The 18,477-nt window shown below is 38.0% G+C and overlaps 1 protein-coding gene across 10 annotated transcripts in view; it reads right to left on the minus strand.

Moving 5' to 3' along the window:
• Positions 1–18,477, minus strand: part of RYR2 (ryanodine receptor 2) — a 373,600-nt gene that overhangs the window by 31,845 nt on the left and 323,278 nt on the right. For all 10 annotated transcript variants that reach the window (XM_044419812.1, XM_044419847.1, XM_044419795.1 and 7 more), the window contains 9 exons: positions 17,413–17,512; positions 16,382–16,461; positions 16,032–16,108; positions 11,066–11,139; positions 4,629–4,709; positions 3,945–4,033; positions 3,082–3,210; positions 1,187–1,291; positions 263–344 (listed from right to left, as the gene is read on the minus strand). In XM_044419812.1, the coding sequence (XP_044275747.1) occupies positions 263–344; positions 1,187–1,291; positions 3,082–3,210; positions 3,945–4,033; positions 4,629–4,709; positions 11,066–11,139; positions 16,032–16,108; positions 16,382–16,461; positions 17,413–17,512 (817 nt within the window). The remainder of the gene's footprint in view (positions 1–262; positions 345–1,186; positions 1,292–3,081; positions 3,211–3,944; positions 4,034–4,628; positions 4,710–11,065; positions 11,140–16,031; positions 16,109–16,381; positions 16,462–17,412; positions 17,513–18,477) is intronic.

Raw genomic sequence — 18,477 nt, forward strand, 5'->3', positions numbered from 1 at the left:
CTCCCCTCTTACATTTACATGTTTAATTTCCCTTCATACAAAAGTGGGTCTGTTGAACTGGGTGCTGTGTTTTACACTACTCCTGTTGTGTTTATACTGTGATTTACCTCAAGAGTTTTATTTTTAATCTTTATTTATTTGTGATGGTAGGCTACCTTGAGTGCCATGTATGTGATAGAATGACAAGGCACAAATCAAATAAACAGGTGAGTCATTTAAAAGTTTTAAAATATATATAGTTTAAGATAAATGTAAAAATTACCTTCTAACATAGATAGCAACATAACCACCATATCCTTCTGGAGATCCATTAATTCTTTCAGTAATTCAATCTGGCTAGAGTCCTGTCAGCATAAAACATAAGATTTGTGACAATGTTCTTCTACCAGAGTCACACTAATCATATCTAGGAAGCTGCATTGGAAGTCTCTACCTTGGATTCTTTCAGAACTACCCAATGCTGCCCATATACTAGCAGGGCCCACTGCTTGTGCAATAAAAAGCTGGTGGATCATGAAAATGTGTCAAAGCATTCATCCCGGAATGGGACAAAAGAATGAACTTTGCAAAGCTCTATTTTCCTGTCCCATTCCCAAAGTTGAGCATTTACACTAGTTTGCTAGTTCCTGTTGCACTTGCAATATATTCTGCTGGATACTAGTGACTAGCATACAGAAATGGCAAGAACACAACAACTGTATACTGTCCGTTAGTAAAATACTATATCTCAGTTAAATAGTATATTTTATTACAGACTTATTTCCCATATGTTAAAACTGTTGTGTTCATACCTGATTTCATTCTAAGGGCAATCTCTTGTGGATACGCAGGATTTTTCCTGCATTCAAATAGCTATATTTTGTCAATGATTCTTCTCCCTGCTGTAGCATTTGAAGTGGAGGTAGGTTACTAGGCAGCTGAGCAGGGTGACAAGAAATGCATTTCCTCTGCCCATGGCCATTTTTAACAATTGGTTTTATATTACAGACATTTATTTATGTAATCTTTTTTAAAACTAACAAAGGGAAAATAACAAAAATCATCAAAGTTGCCCTTTCCTTGCAAAGGTGCCTTATGCTTGCTACTTCCTGCATTTTTACAACAACCCCATTTTTCCCAATTAGTCATTTCAAGGCAGTGTGCTTCTAAAATAGAAGTAACCTAGAATTTTAAAATCATTCTGTACCTGAGATAGCTTCATCTGCATGTGGGCAAACACATGAAGAAAACCAACCACAGCATCCCATAGCCTGCTATGTGCTAGACTCTGCTGGTTGCCTGTACATGGTCCCTGCAGATATGTCCCCAGTCCCAAAAAAAGAACAAAATTGACAGGTCAGAAAATTAGGCCTATAGTTTTGAAGAGGTATATGACATAAGCAGCATCTCCAGCTGATAGGTATTGGTAACAGAAATGTACACAAATTAAAACAAAAACTCCCCCTGTTTGTCAGCAGCACCAACAGTTCACATGCTTAGCACAAGCCAGGAACCCATGATGCACCTATGAAAAACAGATTTCCTATTAGCCTTTAGAGAGGGAACAGTTTCACATGGGCATTTGTGTGTGTGTATAGAACTTCCCACTCATTACATGCCACATGAACCATTTGCACCTGGCCGTGCCATGCACAGAAATAAGCACCAAAATAAAGCAACTGTGTTTACATTATGTTTGTGATGGACTCTCACACTGTAACCTAGAAGCCTGCCTGAATTTTTACTGCTTCCTTTTAATAAAGCCTTTTCCATATTATGGGTTTCAGGGTTCCAAATAAAATTCCAATTGTTTTAATGTGTGTATGTGGCATAGTTACATATTCTTAAATAATGTTATAAGCATCAGCCTGAATTGATATAAAATATCCAAGCTGTCATAACTGTGCAACCCTATGGCATCCCAACATTGTCCAGAAAGCTATATGATTATTTGGAGTCCCTACACAAAGCCTGCAGTAGTCAGTTAGGACTCTGATGACATAGCCCTTGTCCCACCCGCTGCACAGCCAGCATGGAAAGAACCACACAGGTTGCAGACCCCCACCAGAGGAGCAAGATAGCTTTAGCAAGGAGAAAATGGGACACTCTATGGGGAAGAGAAGGGAGTAGGGGAGGGCTGAGGTCTTATGCCACTTCCTCTCCATGTCCCAGTCTTTTCTCTCTCCCTCCATGTAACTTTATCCCAAATGGCCAAATATATCCATCTAAAAAGATTTACTGGCATGAGGCAGGGAAGTAGCAGTTATCTTCACTGCCCCACACTGTTCCAGGCACGATGCACGAAAGTCTTCCAAATTTAGAGGTCTATATGCACTGATGGTCTTGGGGATAGGACTATGTCCTCCTTCAAGTTTAAATGCTTTGATGTAGTCCTAGCAGCTATCTTACTTAAACTAGTATTACTTAAGTCAATGTAAATTAGGGATAATATGTAAGAGTTAGTCAGGGATAGGCAATGAAACTTTATTTTCTGTCCAGGATTTTCCATAAATTATCATGATACTTTAGCCCTCTTGTCACTTCCTGGTTCACATATTCAGTCAACATGTGAAATGAGTAGTATCATAGCCACTGACCTTGCTCCCACTTTCCATGTGCTCTTGACCTTCATGCATTGGGCACAATGCGAGAATGAGCTGTGTATGTACAACCACTGGGTTTATAGAGCTAGTTCTAACGTTCTGCTTAATACGTTGAAGATAGAGCTAGCATATTAAATACAGCTCCCCTTCATGTGTTAATTAAATGTACATACCACCCTTCCTCAAGCTGGTGCTTTCCTGATGTTTTGGACTTCAGTTCCTATCAGACTCAGTCACCATGTTCAATGGTCCAGAATCTTAGGAGTTGTAGTCCAAAATATCTAGGGAACACCAAGTTGGGCAAAGTTAGTCTAGTGCGTGGTAAAGACTACTTTGCTTGCAAGCTTGTGCATGTAAGCAGAGACATCAGAGGCATTTTTACAGTGGTTAATGGTGTGGCATCAAAAACAGATTCCATTCAACTCCCCCAGTTGTCACGCTTAGGTAAAATATGTGGATTCTTAAAAACCTAAAATATACTACCATTTCTTAGATTTACCTGAATATATTCTGTAAGTGTATTGAAGACCTGCTTTGCAACGTGAATTGCTTTTGAGAAATTACGTTGTCCTTGTTCATCAATAACATCCTTTCCAGAATAATACCAATAGAAATCACTAATTGATTCCTGAAAATGGAGGAAGGAATATATATATAAGCACATAGATTCACAACTCACTCTCATACATTTGTACCTGCCTAATCGATAAAGAAACTAAAGTTAGCTACTATGAGAAAGTCAAAAATTACAGCATGCAGAATTCCTGTCAAGCAATGGAAACTACTGGTAGATCTAATTGTAGCCATTGCAGGAAAGCAGGAATAGGAAGAGAGAGAGGAGACTAACAAGCTGATACTATCTGAGGGCTCTGATTTTAACATCAAACCATACTTCTTTATTGTGGAGGAACTGCAATGGATACCAATGATGAACAGGAAAATTAAAAAAGACATTTTTTACTCTGTATACAGCATTTTCTCCCATTATAGATTACTAGAAGATTTTCATATTGATGGTTTTGCAAAGGCTGAAGAGGAAATAGGCCCTCTCCAGTCTGTCTGCTCCATATAAAAAAATATTCTAATAAGACTTCACACTTTGATGCAAGTATTTTCAACAACTAATCTAACAACAGTTCATGGTTAGCAGCATGGTTAGGACTCAGGAAATCCAAGTTCTAGTTTTTACTTGGCCATGAAGCTCATTATTGTGATTTTAGGCCAGTCACTGATTCTCAGCCTAGTCTAATTCCAAGAGAAAATGGAGAGGGGGAGGAACATGTATGCCACGTTGAGTTTCTTTAAAGAGGAAAATGGTTGGGAAATAACGTAATAAAAGATAAAAATCAAATAGGATTTTACCTGAACTCGCAATAAGTAATCCACAGTAGATATGATAATATTGACAGTTGTATTGTTACCAGTTTGAGTCCTCAAGTAATTCTGAAAATCTTCAGAGAATAAAATAAGATTGAATTGGCAGTTGTTCTAATCTTATACCCTTTGAAATTACCTTTCTATAAAAACATGCATTAATCACTAATCACTAAACATGCACTAATATTCTCACTAATCTTATTTTCCTTTTTCAAGCACCTTTATTATGATAATTTTAAAGAATATAAAATTATCTTGTCATTCCTTAAAATAATACTAGATATTTTTGCTCTTTTAGGGAGATGAGGATCAAATCCAGTTAAACAGAGTCTCCACTTTTATGCTCTGTCCACTTAGTTTAGAGAAGGGAATTTATCTCTTGACTGTACTATTTAGAAAACAGTACTACTTGAACATAAGGAAGATAATTTACCCAATAAGTAAAACTATGCACCATTTATTTCACATTTCCCTGAAGATGTCATTGAAATGCATTTTTCATGAGTCATCTGTACAAGAAAATGTACATGTTTAATTTACACAACTATTCTTTTTTCATAATTTGCATTTCTTATAGAAGAATTAAATATGTTAAGCCTTTTACAGTGAGTACTTATTTATAGGTGGTTACTCCAGCATTCAGTAGCCACTGGCATTCTGCCGACAAACCTGAGCTGTGCCCTTCACAAAGCAACTGAAGGAACCGGAAGAGATCACAAGTAAATTCATCATCCTGCATCACTTTTTCTCCTGTGAAAAAGCCAGATGTGGCACTTTAGTATTATGAAAGATGGCTAAGAAACTATACAGTCTCATGTATCCTGCTAGCTTAAGCTAAAAAAAGATTGAGTTGATGTAAGTGAATCTTACAGCATCTTTTCAGAATCAAATATATGGGACACTCACACTTGCAGAAAGGTGTGTTCATTCACCATAAGAATGCAAAATTCAGAAATACATTTCTCTCCAAAAAATGTGGCAGCATGGGTTTGGCAACATTTTAGAAACTGTCTTCCTTTTGAACTTTCTAATTGCAGACATTTAAGAGTTGGAATCTAGCCTTCCTAGTTTCTTAAAGAGTGACTAAAATGAACTTCTGGAATAAGGATACTAACTCCATAGTGTAAATGGTCCCCAAACACTACTTTCTGGTATCCACAATCCAGATAGAAACAGAATCACCCAAATATGGTGCTCCAGTTCTCAAATCGTAGAACATCTCCAGAAGGTTACCAGTGTCAATGTAATTGAAACTGCAATTCAGCAGAATTTGCAGGCCTCTCCTGATAGCTCCATAAGTGTGACCAAGGAAGTTTCTGTACCAAAACCTGTCCTGAAATGAATCCAACTAATCAGTTTCTAGAGCAACTGAGGTTGCACATCAAATACTTGCTTAAGCACTTTGCTTCATTTCAGGTTCAAGATGAGTTTCTTTAGAAATGCTCTCACAACTGCCTCTTTCAAGATAGATGGGACTGCCTCCTACCATAATTAAGTATTTAAGACCTTCCAGACTTAGGCAGAACCCTTCCATTACAATTGCAGGGAAAGACAAGGATCTAACATGAATCCAGTGTCCTTTATGCTGTAGTAGGTGATGAGGAACAGCTGCCAGCAGGAATTCTGTTGAATTATGACAAGATTATAATTCTGTTAAAAAGTAATATTAAAAGAATAGAATTCCTTATTGTATCAGATGATGGAGAGCTTACTGTATTGAGGCCATCATTTTAAACATAATAGTACTTAAAAGTTAAAATGGCCCTCCCTCCCTCCCTCCCTCTCTGTTTAAATGGTGTTCAAAGCAGGAATCAATATGCACCAACAACCTGGGCTTGTTCAAGGAAATCTACTTTACTAGGTATTTAATAAATCCTATCAATCTGTCAATCACCATCTTTGATTAGGTGCTGAACACTTTGGTCAACCACATTAAAAAATGGTGACACCTTCTTGGTATTGACACATGAAAAATAAACTTGTGTAGAATGTCAGAGTGTCCTTACTGATTGTAGAGAAAGGGCACAGAACATCCCTTAGGGTTGTCTATAGATCTATCCAGTTTTTACATGGGAGGGACCGACTACAATTGAGGATTGTAGAAATATGAAAAAAAACCTAACAGTCTAAGCCAGAAACATTTAAAAGCAACTCTGTATATTCTGAAAAAAAAAATAACTGTTCTGTTCAAAGATTTAGAACAACTTCCCTACATGTTACTATTTAGCTAAAATACTGCCTGTGCCCATGCTGCATTTCAATGGTTTTGTCACATGTATAGATGGTTTTATGTTTCCCTCATGGACAATCTGAGATTGAGATGTATTCAAACAAAAGTAATGTCTGGTAGAAAAAAATGGTTTATGTCGTATTATCTTGAAAGTGCGTAAATGCCAGTTTACTAATGGTCTCTCCTTACGTTTAAGGTTCTTGTCATTAATAGGTAAAAATAGGTATAGAATATTAAACAAATGCAAATGTATTTCATATAAGATTTTTAAAAAGTTTTGTTAGATTTGAAACTGCCATCATAAAGGAAAAGTAAGAAAATAGCAATATTTGATGTTAAATTAAACCTTTGTCATATGTTTAGAGATAACACTGCACCTGTAGTGCATGTGCACTTGGCTTTTCTCATACTAGCTAACCTATTCATGAAAGAGTCCCTGTATAGCCCAAGTTGCATGTCCATGTTTTCCAGAAGAAAAGCTGCAAGCTTTTGGTTATAATAGATCAATTATAGTTATTATCGATCAATTATGCAGCAACATTATAAACAGCATAAATTCCACCAATTTTTTATTTATTTTACTGTGAAACCAATAACTAGATTAGAACTTGTGACACACTTGACAGCTTTTTTTGAATGGTACTTTTTCCCCCTAGCCACAGCATGTACTAATAGTTAAACAGAGAACTTGGCAATGATGAACCTGGTAATTCTTGAAAGGAATACAGTGGAGCCAGAACTGGAAAAGAATATATGGTTGATCTCACCCCCCTCCACACAATTTCTTAGGCTGTGCGACTTAGTGCGACTTACTTGTGATTAATTAACTATGTCTCAGATAGGGCTATGAAGGCTCCAATCCTGTACACACTTATCTAGAAATAAGCCCCACTGAAGTCATCAGGACTTACTTCTGTGTTGGTATGTATAGGATTGCTTTTTATTAATATTGCTACTATGGATTAAAATCAATTTCAAATTAGTCAATATGTAACAACATTTACAATTTCATCTGCAGTGCCTGGGTGACCAAATTCAACAAAGTTAATATATGAAGAAAAATGACTATAAAGGTAATTGAAATATATATCTTCAGTACGTTCTTACTTGTTAACTATAGAAAGGAGAGAGAAAATGCACTTTCAAGCATATCATGATTTATGGGAACATTGTATTGTAAGAATTAAATGAAAATGTAATACATTAATGTACACTGATGTATGCCTTTGGTTTTGAACCTGTTTTCCAATAATAACCATAGCAAGTAAAACATAACACAAATAAAATGCAACATTAATTACATCACAAAGACAAATTAGATACATATCTGGTAAATAACCACCAATGTTTTACCAGTGGGGGGTCCAGTATCAAGAACATGAAGCTTGATGTTGAGGTTGGCCATAGTGAGAGGGTATTGGGACAAAAAGATTGTAGGGAAAGGGGCAGTACAAAGAAAACAACAGGCACTGAATCTTTCAGCCAGGTTGATTAACTATGCTATTTTCTTGTCATTTCCTTTTTCCTCTCAAAGAATGAGACTACTCTACATCACATCAGTTACAAGATCTAGATTTAGGTCTTTCTGAAATATTGCATTACTCACAATACAAAAGCCCAAAATTTTAAGCAAACATTAGCCTTCATTAAACCATTAATTAAGTAAAACAGTATAATATATTGTTCCGTTACTTAAGGTCCCTGAATTTTGAATAACACGTGTTCTTTGAAAAATAGTATAATATTTAGATCCTTATAACTTTAAAAGCCGTTTTAAGAAAGAGTTGTGCACAACTCACTGTAGTCTTCATTGTTACACTGGGCACAGTAGGAATACCAATGGATTTATAATGCCTAATTGTTAGGAATATGTGATTCTGTTCTATTTTTAGAAACTGAAGTATCGTGCACCCAGAAAAAAAAATCTTCCCAGTTAAACACAGATAAGGGCTCTCTATTTGAGTGCACTTCCCCATTCATTTCAACAGAGGGGATAGTTTTGCATGTGCATCCCATGTGCTTTTCTCAATGCAGTGAACAAGCTCACACATGCAAAAACTCCAGATGAATATGGATTAGGAAAAAGTATTTGAAAATTATAGACCTCTGTTAACATAAAGCTTTACTATGCTATCAAATTCTCTGCATCCTAAACACATTTGAATTTTAGGAACACTTTGAATGATTTGTACTGATGTTTGTGAAATGTCTGAAAAATAAGGTACAATAATTGAAAGTTAAGCACTTTGTGTTTGAAATCTCAGTGTTTTCAGCAGAAGAATGTAAAAGAGGTGTTCTCGGAGCTGCAATCCTATACAACCTGGCCTAGGAGTAAGACCCACTGAACTCAGAGCTACTTACTTTTGAACAGATATGCATAGAATTGTGTTTCAACTCTCCTTTTGAAATTAGTCCATTCAGAGTTGTCTCTTGGGCTGCGTTCTGTGCAAATATTGCATATGCTGTTGGTTAAATATCACTTAGTCTTGATTTAACTACTTGAATGAACATTCAGATGAATAACCACTGAGGAGTACTTGGGGATATATTAAGACATATATATTTTCTAGACATATTTTAACATGTCTAGAGTTTTATTGAAATTGGTTGCAACTGTTGATATTGTTTTATATTCTGTATATTGATAGTTTATATTATATTTTATTATCTGTATTCGGGGTTGTAATTTTATGAATTGCAATGTCCCACCCAGACAACTTTGGTTATGGGGCAGTATATTCAAGAAATCAGTAATAATGAGGATATTGTTACCTTATGGACTTTTTCCTGTCAGAAAGGATTCAGATAAAGTCATGCTTAGAGTTTCATAATTTCTCTTTTGGATGATATATTTTAAGTTTTGCCTCATCTATTGCAGTGTATTTCTACTGAAAGACTTGATCCTTTAAGATGTTGACTCAATGAAGCACAGTAGCATCAAAAACATTGTAAGATAAGCCTTTGTAACATGACTTTGGTATCACACATTAATGTTGTTTACTTTATAGTATAAAGGTGCTTTCTGTCATTAAAAATTCCCTTTCTATCCCACCCTCAAACCCAACTCTGGATCCTCCACTGATTTCCTATGATTGCACAAACCAATGCAGCCATAAAGCCACATTAAATACACAACAGAAATGCTACAGGAAGACTACAGCACATGGTGGGTTTTAAAATTGTATGCAGACAATTTGTTTACATCCAACCATCACAAATACTTGGCCCACTAAGAAAATAAACATCACCAAATGAAGCAGAAAATAAAATAAATGGAAACCAAAAAAGCTTGCTGCTCTTACATCTAGTGTGCCAGTTACTGTGCAAATCCTGAGAAAAGGAGGAAAAACAAAGATGTGGGGAAAGTTGGCATACAAACAGAAAGGTTGGAGATACAACCATAATAAGAAGAAAAAAGAGCCCATCCTTTTAAATTCTGAGAACAAAAACAAACTACATGGTGTTCAGGAGCTGTACAGTGCTGACACAAAGCTAACAACAGGAAAAAGAGAGGCAATTTGTGTGTAATAATTACCACGCTCATGAGTGATGACTGAGGAAGGGAAAGACAGGACATTTATTTCAAAGAAAAGAAAATGGGGAAAAAAGAAAAAAAGTGAGAATTTGTTCCACAGATTAAAAATATACGTAGCATTGCTTTGGCAATTTAATTCTCTATGAATGCAAAACTTCAAATCAGGCAAAGCAAAAAAAGTCTTCAAATGTGGAAACATAAAAATATCCTGACATCAGAAAAGTTAGTTATTTATATAGGCATGCTTTCCCCCTTTTAAGTAACATATGCATACATTTAAAAGAAAATCAGACTTCTTGAAATGAAATCCAAAAGTAAGAATAATTATAGATATAGAAACAGAAATTATATCCCCAATGTCCAAACAGAATATGATTCAGTTTGGAGAATAATAACTATTCTGGAGAATAATTTTCAGTACGTCAATGGATCAAGCAAGTCTGTGCATAATCTGAATACAAAAATGTACTCAACTGAGCTGACTGCAACAAAACTACTCAACAATAAAATAAAAATGTATATCACATTAAAACTGGAACATATTTGATGAATATTTGACCAAAGAAACTAATTTTTAGAAGAAACTGTAAAGAGTTTTAAAGGTTTTCAGTCAAGTTATTGTATTTTAACTTGATGAAAACACTTGAATAATTAAATATGTAACAGGCATAATGACTGCAGGCAAACTAACCACTGATACATGCAATATCAAAAATATGAATTATGAAATTAGAAAACAGCAGTAAATAAACATTCAAGTTTTCCCCCTTATTTTGAATGAAAATATAAAAGGATTAATTAAAGTAGAATATGGAAGAAATTACCACTGAGAATACAGAGAAAGAATGGTCATTTGGTAGCACAGCTAATAATACAGAAAATAATCCAAGGATTCTAGACAGAAACAATGACAGTATTGTAGTACAAACAAAAAGACAGCAAAGAAAAATAATGTATTTATGAAAAGGTAGAAGAGGCAATCTGGTTCAAAATCAAAAGTTCAAATATCAAGGGCTTTTTGCATGAAAGAAATTCAATCTAAAACACTTCCAAGTAAAAGTATTTTCTAAAGAAGTACGATTTTTTAAAATTTATATTTATAAATTAAATTTAAATCTTAATTTGTCCATTGGCTTAAAAATAAACTCACAGGTAAGTGTCTTTTTTCACAAATGAAGGAAACTATAAACCAATGTCTCAGGATACATAACCTTTTAAGTAACTTAGTGGTGTGGCACTGGTTTGAAGTGGTCTTTTATGAACATGTTTGGATAGAACTTACTTTTTATTCAGTGGATTTACAAGGAAAGTCACAGATCTTTTGCATTAAGACAATAATACCTGATCCTTCTTCTGTTACCATGCCAAGGCCCTCTGCTTTGTTTTGACGTTCAAAAGCATTTAGGTCAAGAACACTAAAATAAAAGGGCAACATATAGTTTAGATTGTATCACAAATCATTATTCCATGATGTAGGATTTGAACAGGATAAATTCTTTTTTCATTTAAACTGGTATACCTCTGGATTAATTCAGATAAAAGTAAAAGCTGCTGCTTTGATTTTTTTTTTTCTTCATTGCAGCAGCACTTATTTAGCTTACAATGGAAGAAACTTGCTCTCTCTTCCTTTTCAGACTTTTAAGTACACTGTTTTAATTTTAAGAGAATTCTTAAGACGAGCAGATTCTTTCAAAGGAACAATTAAAGGTGTTCTGAAGCATACTTAAATACATTATGTAAGAAATTGTTGTCACAGTTGCATGAGGAGTGGCAATCTGAGTTTTATGAGGCATAAAAGCTGTACCATTACTAGGATGGTGTCCCATTGGTAAATGTGAGAGCTCATGTGGAATCAAAATACCTTTTGTACACAATATATCAGCTAAGAAAACTTATGCTTCCTACATTTCTGGTGAACATGTATAAAAGAATCTTATGAGATAATCAATTTACAGATCTCTAGAGATGAAGTGCCTCTGAAAGCTGCTTGGGGTTGATATCTCCCCAAAGTGAATGAACTGTAATCCTTTCTTAAGGTCAGAGAGCCTGATTCCAAAAGCCTACTCCATCATTGCAATTATGAATTTGGCCTAAGCTACACATCTAAAATGGCTAAAACATTTTTTGAAGGCCAACAAAAGAGAGGTTTTTTCCTGCATTCATGAAATCTTCTCCTCTCTTCTTTATTCCACCATACTGAATGTTGGCAGTTACCAAAGCTCAAGTTTCCTTTTAAAACTAGCTTTTTGCATCTTCTTGACAGGGATAAGAGGGTTTTTGACATATACATATGCATATGTTCCTGTCAAAAGCCAAGCCAAGCCAAGCCCTGTCAAAAAGGCATTTTAAAAATAAGTTTGAATTTTGACAGCACCTGTCAAAACTGATAGCTCCTTTAATTGTCTTGCACTTAAAAATATTGTAAAAAGGAGTGGCAAATCAGTGACAGACTCTGCATTTAGACACTTGGGCACTTTGGAGGAGCTGCCACAGGCTGTCAACTTAGATCCTGTGCAACACAGTTACCAAAAACTAAATAAATAAACAGGAAAAATGCTACAGTGAATGAAAAGGGGATTATAATTGCAGCAGGCAGTTGAGGCAAATCACCTGGGATACTACTAGAATGACTGGTTAGAAGTGGGTTCTTCTGACAACAACTAACCCACCAGTGGTGCTTTACAGGGTGACTTATGATACAAAAATATGGCTATTGTATGGTTAAACTGACCTTAGTGTTCTGTCGATCTTGGAAGCCTCCAAGCATACATCCTTATTGGCCTATTACAAGCATTAAAATGCTTTTCTTTTAATTTAAAACCAATATAACAATCACTCAGGGAGACACAAAATTTGAAGAAACTACTGTCTTGATTTTGGATGTCTCTCATTTTAATTCCAAAATGATAGGCACCAGAATACCCAATTAGGTACTAAAGGGAAGAACTGGATTCTGAAAACAAATGTCCCCATGTTGTCCCCCACAACACCTAGGAAAGGTGCCCAACTTCAGCTAGTCTGGAGCAGCGGCCCTGTGACACTATTTTTAGTTCATGAGTGAGTGAATGGAAAATATTTATTTAATCTCTTGGCCATTCTTCTTAAACCATGAGTCCTCAAACTACGGCCCGTGGGCTGGATCCGGCCTGCGATAGAGGTTTTGGACTCGCCATGCGCATGGCGAAGCGGGGGCTTGCTTGTGTGGAGATCATTTTGGACTCACTCGAAGAAAAGGATCTCCTTGTGAGGAAGCTGGTGCCTTGCTGCATGCAGCCCACGCCCATCGCCAGCACCTTTCAACTGGCCCCCTGTTAAAAAAGTTTGAGGAGCCCTGTCTTAAACCTTTCCCCACAGATCAAGTTTGGAGCTGACTATTCACCAGAAACCTGCAAAACCTTGAAGAACGACAGTTACAGGTAAGCAACCTGCCTTTCTTCTTCGTGGTCTCTGTGCATCACACATAATGGGTGATTAGCAAGCTTACCAACTGGAGGTGGGTCGGTGTCATCAGAGGAGAATCGAGGAGAGGACAGCACAGACGAAGGAACAGTCCTGTCTGGCCCAAACGTCGAGTCTATAATGTCTGGTGAAAGTGCAAGGAGTCATCCATGTTGCTGCCTTGCAAATGTCTGGTAGCGGGACACCCGCTGAAAAAGCCCAGGAGGCAGCCACAGCTCTGGTGGAATGTCCCTTGGGGGCAACCAGGAGGTCCAGCTTGGCTAACTGGTATGCCAGTTCGATAATTTGAACGATCTACTTTGAAAACCTTTGGGAGGAGATGGCAGCGCCTCTGTCGGATTAAGAGTATTTAACAAAGAAGCGCTTGGTCTTTCTGAAGTTCTCGGTACAGGACCAATAAAAGGCTAGGCATCAGCGTACATCGAGAGAGTGGAGGGATTTCTCTATTGGGGTTGAGGGAGTGGGGAAGAACGCTGGGAGAACGATGTCCTGATTGACATGAAAGGCTGTAGCGACCTTAGGTAGGAACGCCGGGTCAGTACGTAGGATAACCTTTTCCTTATGAAAGTTAAGGTAGGGTGGGTCTATGTGGAGAGCACATAGTTTGCTTGCTCTCCTGGTGAAAGTAATGGCGACCAGGAAGGCAGTCTTCCACAATAACAGTCTTAGGTCATTTGTCACCAATGGTTCGAAGGGGTCTCTGGTGACGGCCTGAAGTACCACCAACAGGCTCCAGGTTGGGACCGAGGGATGGGTTGGTGGCTAGAGATTCTGTAGTTCCTTGAGAGGAAGCAACGGATGAGCGTGTGAGAAAACACTGAGGATCCAGATAAAAGGCCCCGAAAGTGGGAAACTGCCACAATGTACACTCTAATCAAGGTGGGTTTAAGGCCATCTTGGTGTAGGGTTTATGAGGAGAAAACAGGTTGGTCTACACGAAGACAATGAAGCGTTTCCACTTAGCCTCATATGACCGGCGGGTGGATGGTCGTAGGGCGGATTGTAGTATGAAGGTAATCTCCAGCTGTAGAGAAGTTGGGACAGAAATGGTTTGAAGAGGTTCAGTCGGTACCGACCATGGTTCCGGTACCGACAGACAAGTAGTGGCCGATTAGTTTTCTGGGACAGAAGGTAAATGACAGGGAGCAGTCAGTGAAGGAGCCACATGATGAGGTTGAGGGAATCGAGATCGGGATGGAGGATTGCCCCCCTTGCATGATCAGGTGAGGGACCTGCTAGATGGAAAAACGGCAGGAGAGGTTGAGGATGGTCAGGAACCAAGGCTGGCGCAGCCACCACGGTGTGATAAGAATGCCTTGGGGGAGGGCTTGGGGATGCCTCAGGCAACGATGGCATCGGCGTCGGAGAGCGAGCCGGCTGATGGCTCAGTATCGACTGTGGAGGAAAGTCTTGGATTTCCCCGTTGGACATCGATCCATGAATGATGGGCTCAGGGGAATCCAGTGCCGTAGGAGCCGGTGATGTGACCCCGAGGGGATCCAGGTGGCTTAACCTGCATCATAGCCTGCGGTGTTGGTGTCGAAGGCATCAGGACCGATGAGGCCGTCTGGACCGATGGAGCGGTCGAACCCGAGTCTCGGCACGGTTTCTGGGCAGGCTTATGGTGCTTGCGGCTGGCCTTGTCAGTCTCATCCTTCTTAGATTTTTTCGAGACCGACAGATCCCCTTGGCCGGTGTGCTTCCTTTTCTGCTTTTGTTTGAGTGAGAAGGAATGGGAGGAGCGAGAGGTCTCCCTGGAAACAGCTCCTGCAGATGGTGGACGAGGGGAGGTCACCATGGAGGGGCCAGCTGGAGCAGCCTGGGTGGCAAGCTCATCGGAGGTTTTCAGGGCCTGATCCCAAAGGATCTTACTCAGCCGATTCTCCCGATTTTTCCGGCTTGCTTGGTAAACGCCTGGCAATGGCCGCATTTGTCAGTGCGGTGACCCCCTCCCAGGCATGGGAGGCAAAGCTCATGCGGGTCCGTTGGGGACATTTTGGCCCCACATTTAGAGCACTTCCAATAAGCCACGCGCTGAGCCATCGAGGAGGAAGATAGTATAAGGAGAATAGTATAAGGTAAGAGGGGTTTTTTTTAGTTTTTAGTAAGAAAAAAGGGAGTGTTTAACTAGGGAAGATAAGGGTAATAAACCTTGGATTATCTTAACTAGAAGAGGAAGAGAAAAAGGCGATTAGAGTAAAGAGAGAGATGAACGATAACGAACAGCTCGAGGCAGTGCGATCGGTGGTCGAAAGAAAACTGGGGGAAATGGCAGGTGCTCCGCCCTTTACAGCACTGTGAGGGAGGGATGCGGTATTCCTGCCAAAATCTGTTAAAGGTTTTATATTCTCCCCAGCAACAGGCACTGCACAGGCACAGCACCCATTATGTGTGATGCACAGACCACGAAGAATTTATGTGTTAGAAAATAATGTTTTTTGGAAAGTAAAGGGACAGGGCACTTCTCCCCTAAGATCCCCTTATTGTGCATACAGGGCATTAAAAATCTGGCACAAACTTTTTAACTACAATCCCCTACTCCAGGATATGCTAAGACCAACATCCTCCACTGATTTTCATTTTTCAAAACTCCAGCAGACACATTCAATATTCTGTCACTCCTGAAGGCCAGTCAACAGTGTTGGAATGGTCTGCAATTTATTTTCTTTTGCTTTAATTTACAAAGTAATGTATTTCTAAATTCCTACCTAGGCAGTCTCTTGCTAATTTATTTTGTCAATGGCCATGTTTTTATGTTCAAGCTAATAACACAGGAAAACTAATTTAAGCATTGGAATATATAATGATGGTATGAATATGTATGATTAAATTAGATTTGTTCTCTTACCTACAAGACTGCATAAGTCCAGCAAGACTCTGAAAGAAGCCTACATCCTTTTTGTCCTTGAGGTAGTCAAGCATTTTCTATAAGGAGAAATGCTTTACAAAATTATATATGAACTAGACTAGGATTTATTTTAAACATGTATATCCTATTACTTCTGCTCCAAGAATAATATATAAACATGCAAATATAGTACAGTATAGACACGGAACTGCAGCTTGAATTTTAAAAAGCAACTCATCACAAACCATAAGCTATCAGTAAAAGTGCAAAATTTAAAACAGATACAGGTTTGTTAATGCCTCAAAGCAAGCAGCAATTAAATGTTAGATTTTTATATATCACTGCTTTACCTGTTGAACAGTAGAATTTCCTCCATTCAAGATCGCAATTCCAAGTTTCAGGGTGGCTGCAACCATTGGCCCCATCTCACCTGAAAAGTGAACCTTTATTTATGGTGTCACAGTTAAAAACAGCCCTTTTTCATTGAGTATTTCACTGGGCAATACAATCATACTAGGGAAAGTCAAAAGCAGCAGAAGAAAAGTAAAACCAGATATGAGATGGATTGCCTCCATAAAGGAAGACAAAGCCTGGCATTTACAATTGCTGAACAGGGCTGTCATGGACACAGCATTCTGGAAAGCTTTCATTCAAAAGGCTGCCATACATGGAGATGACTTGACAGCACATAACAAACAATTTGAACATTCTCCAAATAATTTAGCCATCCTCTACAGGTAACAAGAGAAATAAACACTCTAGTGTTCCCAGCATCTTCCCTAACATGTCCCCACCTGAATTAGTAAGAAAGAAAGGGGAAAACAAATGAATTATAGAAGAATAAGGCATCAGTTTCTGCTCAGTCTTTCTGAAAGTAAATACATATCCAGAGCATTGTGGCTCAGACCAAATGAGAAATGCTGCAGACTGCATTAACTGCATGCATAGGCAATTTGTAACCCTCCAGATGCTTTGTCCTTTGGCTCCCTGCATCCCTTACCCATTGACTATGTTGGCCAGGGATGACAGCAGATGCAGTCCATCAATACTTGGAGGGCCACAAATTAAGATCAGGAATACAATTAACCTGATGGTGGACACGTTGTGAGCGGAGACGGCTGGAGCCGGAGGTCAGGCTAGATGGCCTGGGAGGCTCCTTCTGACTAGCTCTGTTTCTATGTAACCTGTATGAACTTTGTATGCACACAGCGACTGAGAGAAAGCTCAGCCCGTGGGAGCTGAAGTTGCTTTTTTTCCACCATGATCCCAATAAAATTGCCACTCCAAAGCTGATATTTGCATTTCAAAGAAGCCTGCATTGGCAAATATTAGAAGTGCAAAGAAATGGTAGAAAATATATGTATGATTTAAAAGCCTTTACCTTTGCTGGCACTAATTGTCTGAAGAACCATCTCAGCAGCTCCCCGATCATGTAGTCTTGCTTGTTGGTACAGAAGTTTTTGTTTTTCCATTTCTTTTTCCTGAACACAAATCCCAGGCATTTAGTTGAGGCCTTATAGTAATAACTTTGTAATTTTTTATATGTATGGGCTCTATTGCAACTACAAGTCTAATTAAATATATACAATCCTGTAAAATCATACTTTCTTTTACAGACATCTGTAACAGATGTAACAGAGGATTAGTGCTAGTTTTTCAAGTGAAGAATTGTTTCAGTTGGGCAAAGTTAGGACAGAAACATAGACTTTAATTTGTATATCCACTTTATCTCAAACATGTAATTTTGTATGTTTGAGGGCAACTGTTTTCACATTAAGATATTCTGTACTTTGATAGTCACTTAATATTGTAAGCCAGCACATTATGAGAGTAGAACATATTATGTACTAAGAAACTATTTAATAAGTTGCAAATTTAGGCAGATATGCCGATTTCAAACAATATGGCTTAAGATGTGATAAGTTACAGTTCACCTTTATATTTTGCAGTTTTGATTGGTAATAAATGAAGTGGCAATAATTAATTGGCAATGATTAATTTTGCTTTGAATGTTATAAGCTACTACTCAAACCTAAAAAAAAAAACTCCCTGAAAACCAAGAGCATTAAAGTACAACTAATTCAGGATAGCTTTTAGTCTCGATATAATAATTTGCAAACTGTCAGAAATTTAAAATTATACTAAGCAACAGAAGTTGCATAGAGCCCCATAACAAAAGAGAATCCATCCAAAGGTCCAAGTCAATGGGGCATAACACTGAAAATAGATTCACATCCAAAAACACAGCAGCTAAATGATGTATGACCTGAAAGCAACTGCAGCAGAAATAGCGAGGCAGACAATTTTGCTGCCATACACATTCCATCTAATGTAAAGAAAGAAACGGGAAGATAGAAGAGGTTTAAACAATAAAAACTTTGTGGATGTTCAACATATAAGAACTTAATATTGAAGTAGGGAAGGGGAAAAGAAATATCTTTACCAA

This window comes from Varanus komodoensis, unplaced genomic scaffold (genome assembly GCF_004798865.1).
Source record: "Varanus komodoensis strain SLA01 unplaced genomic scaffold, ASM479886v1 scaffold1, whole genome shotgun sequence".
Classification (NCBI taxonomy): domain Eukaryota; kingdom Metazoa; phylum Chordata; class Lepidosauria; order Squamata; family Varanidae; genus Varanus; species Varanus komodoensis.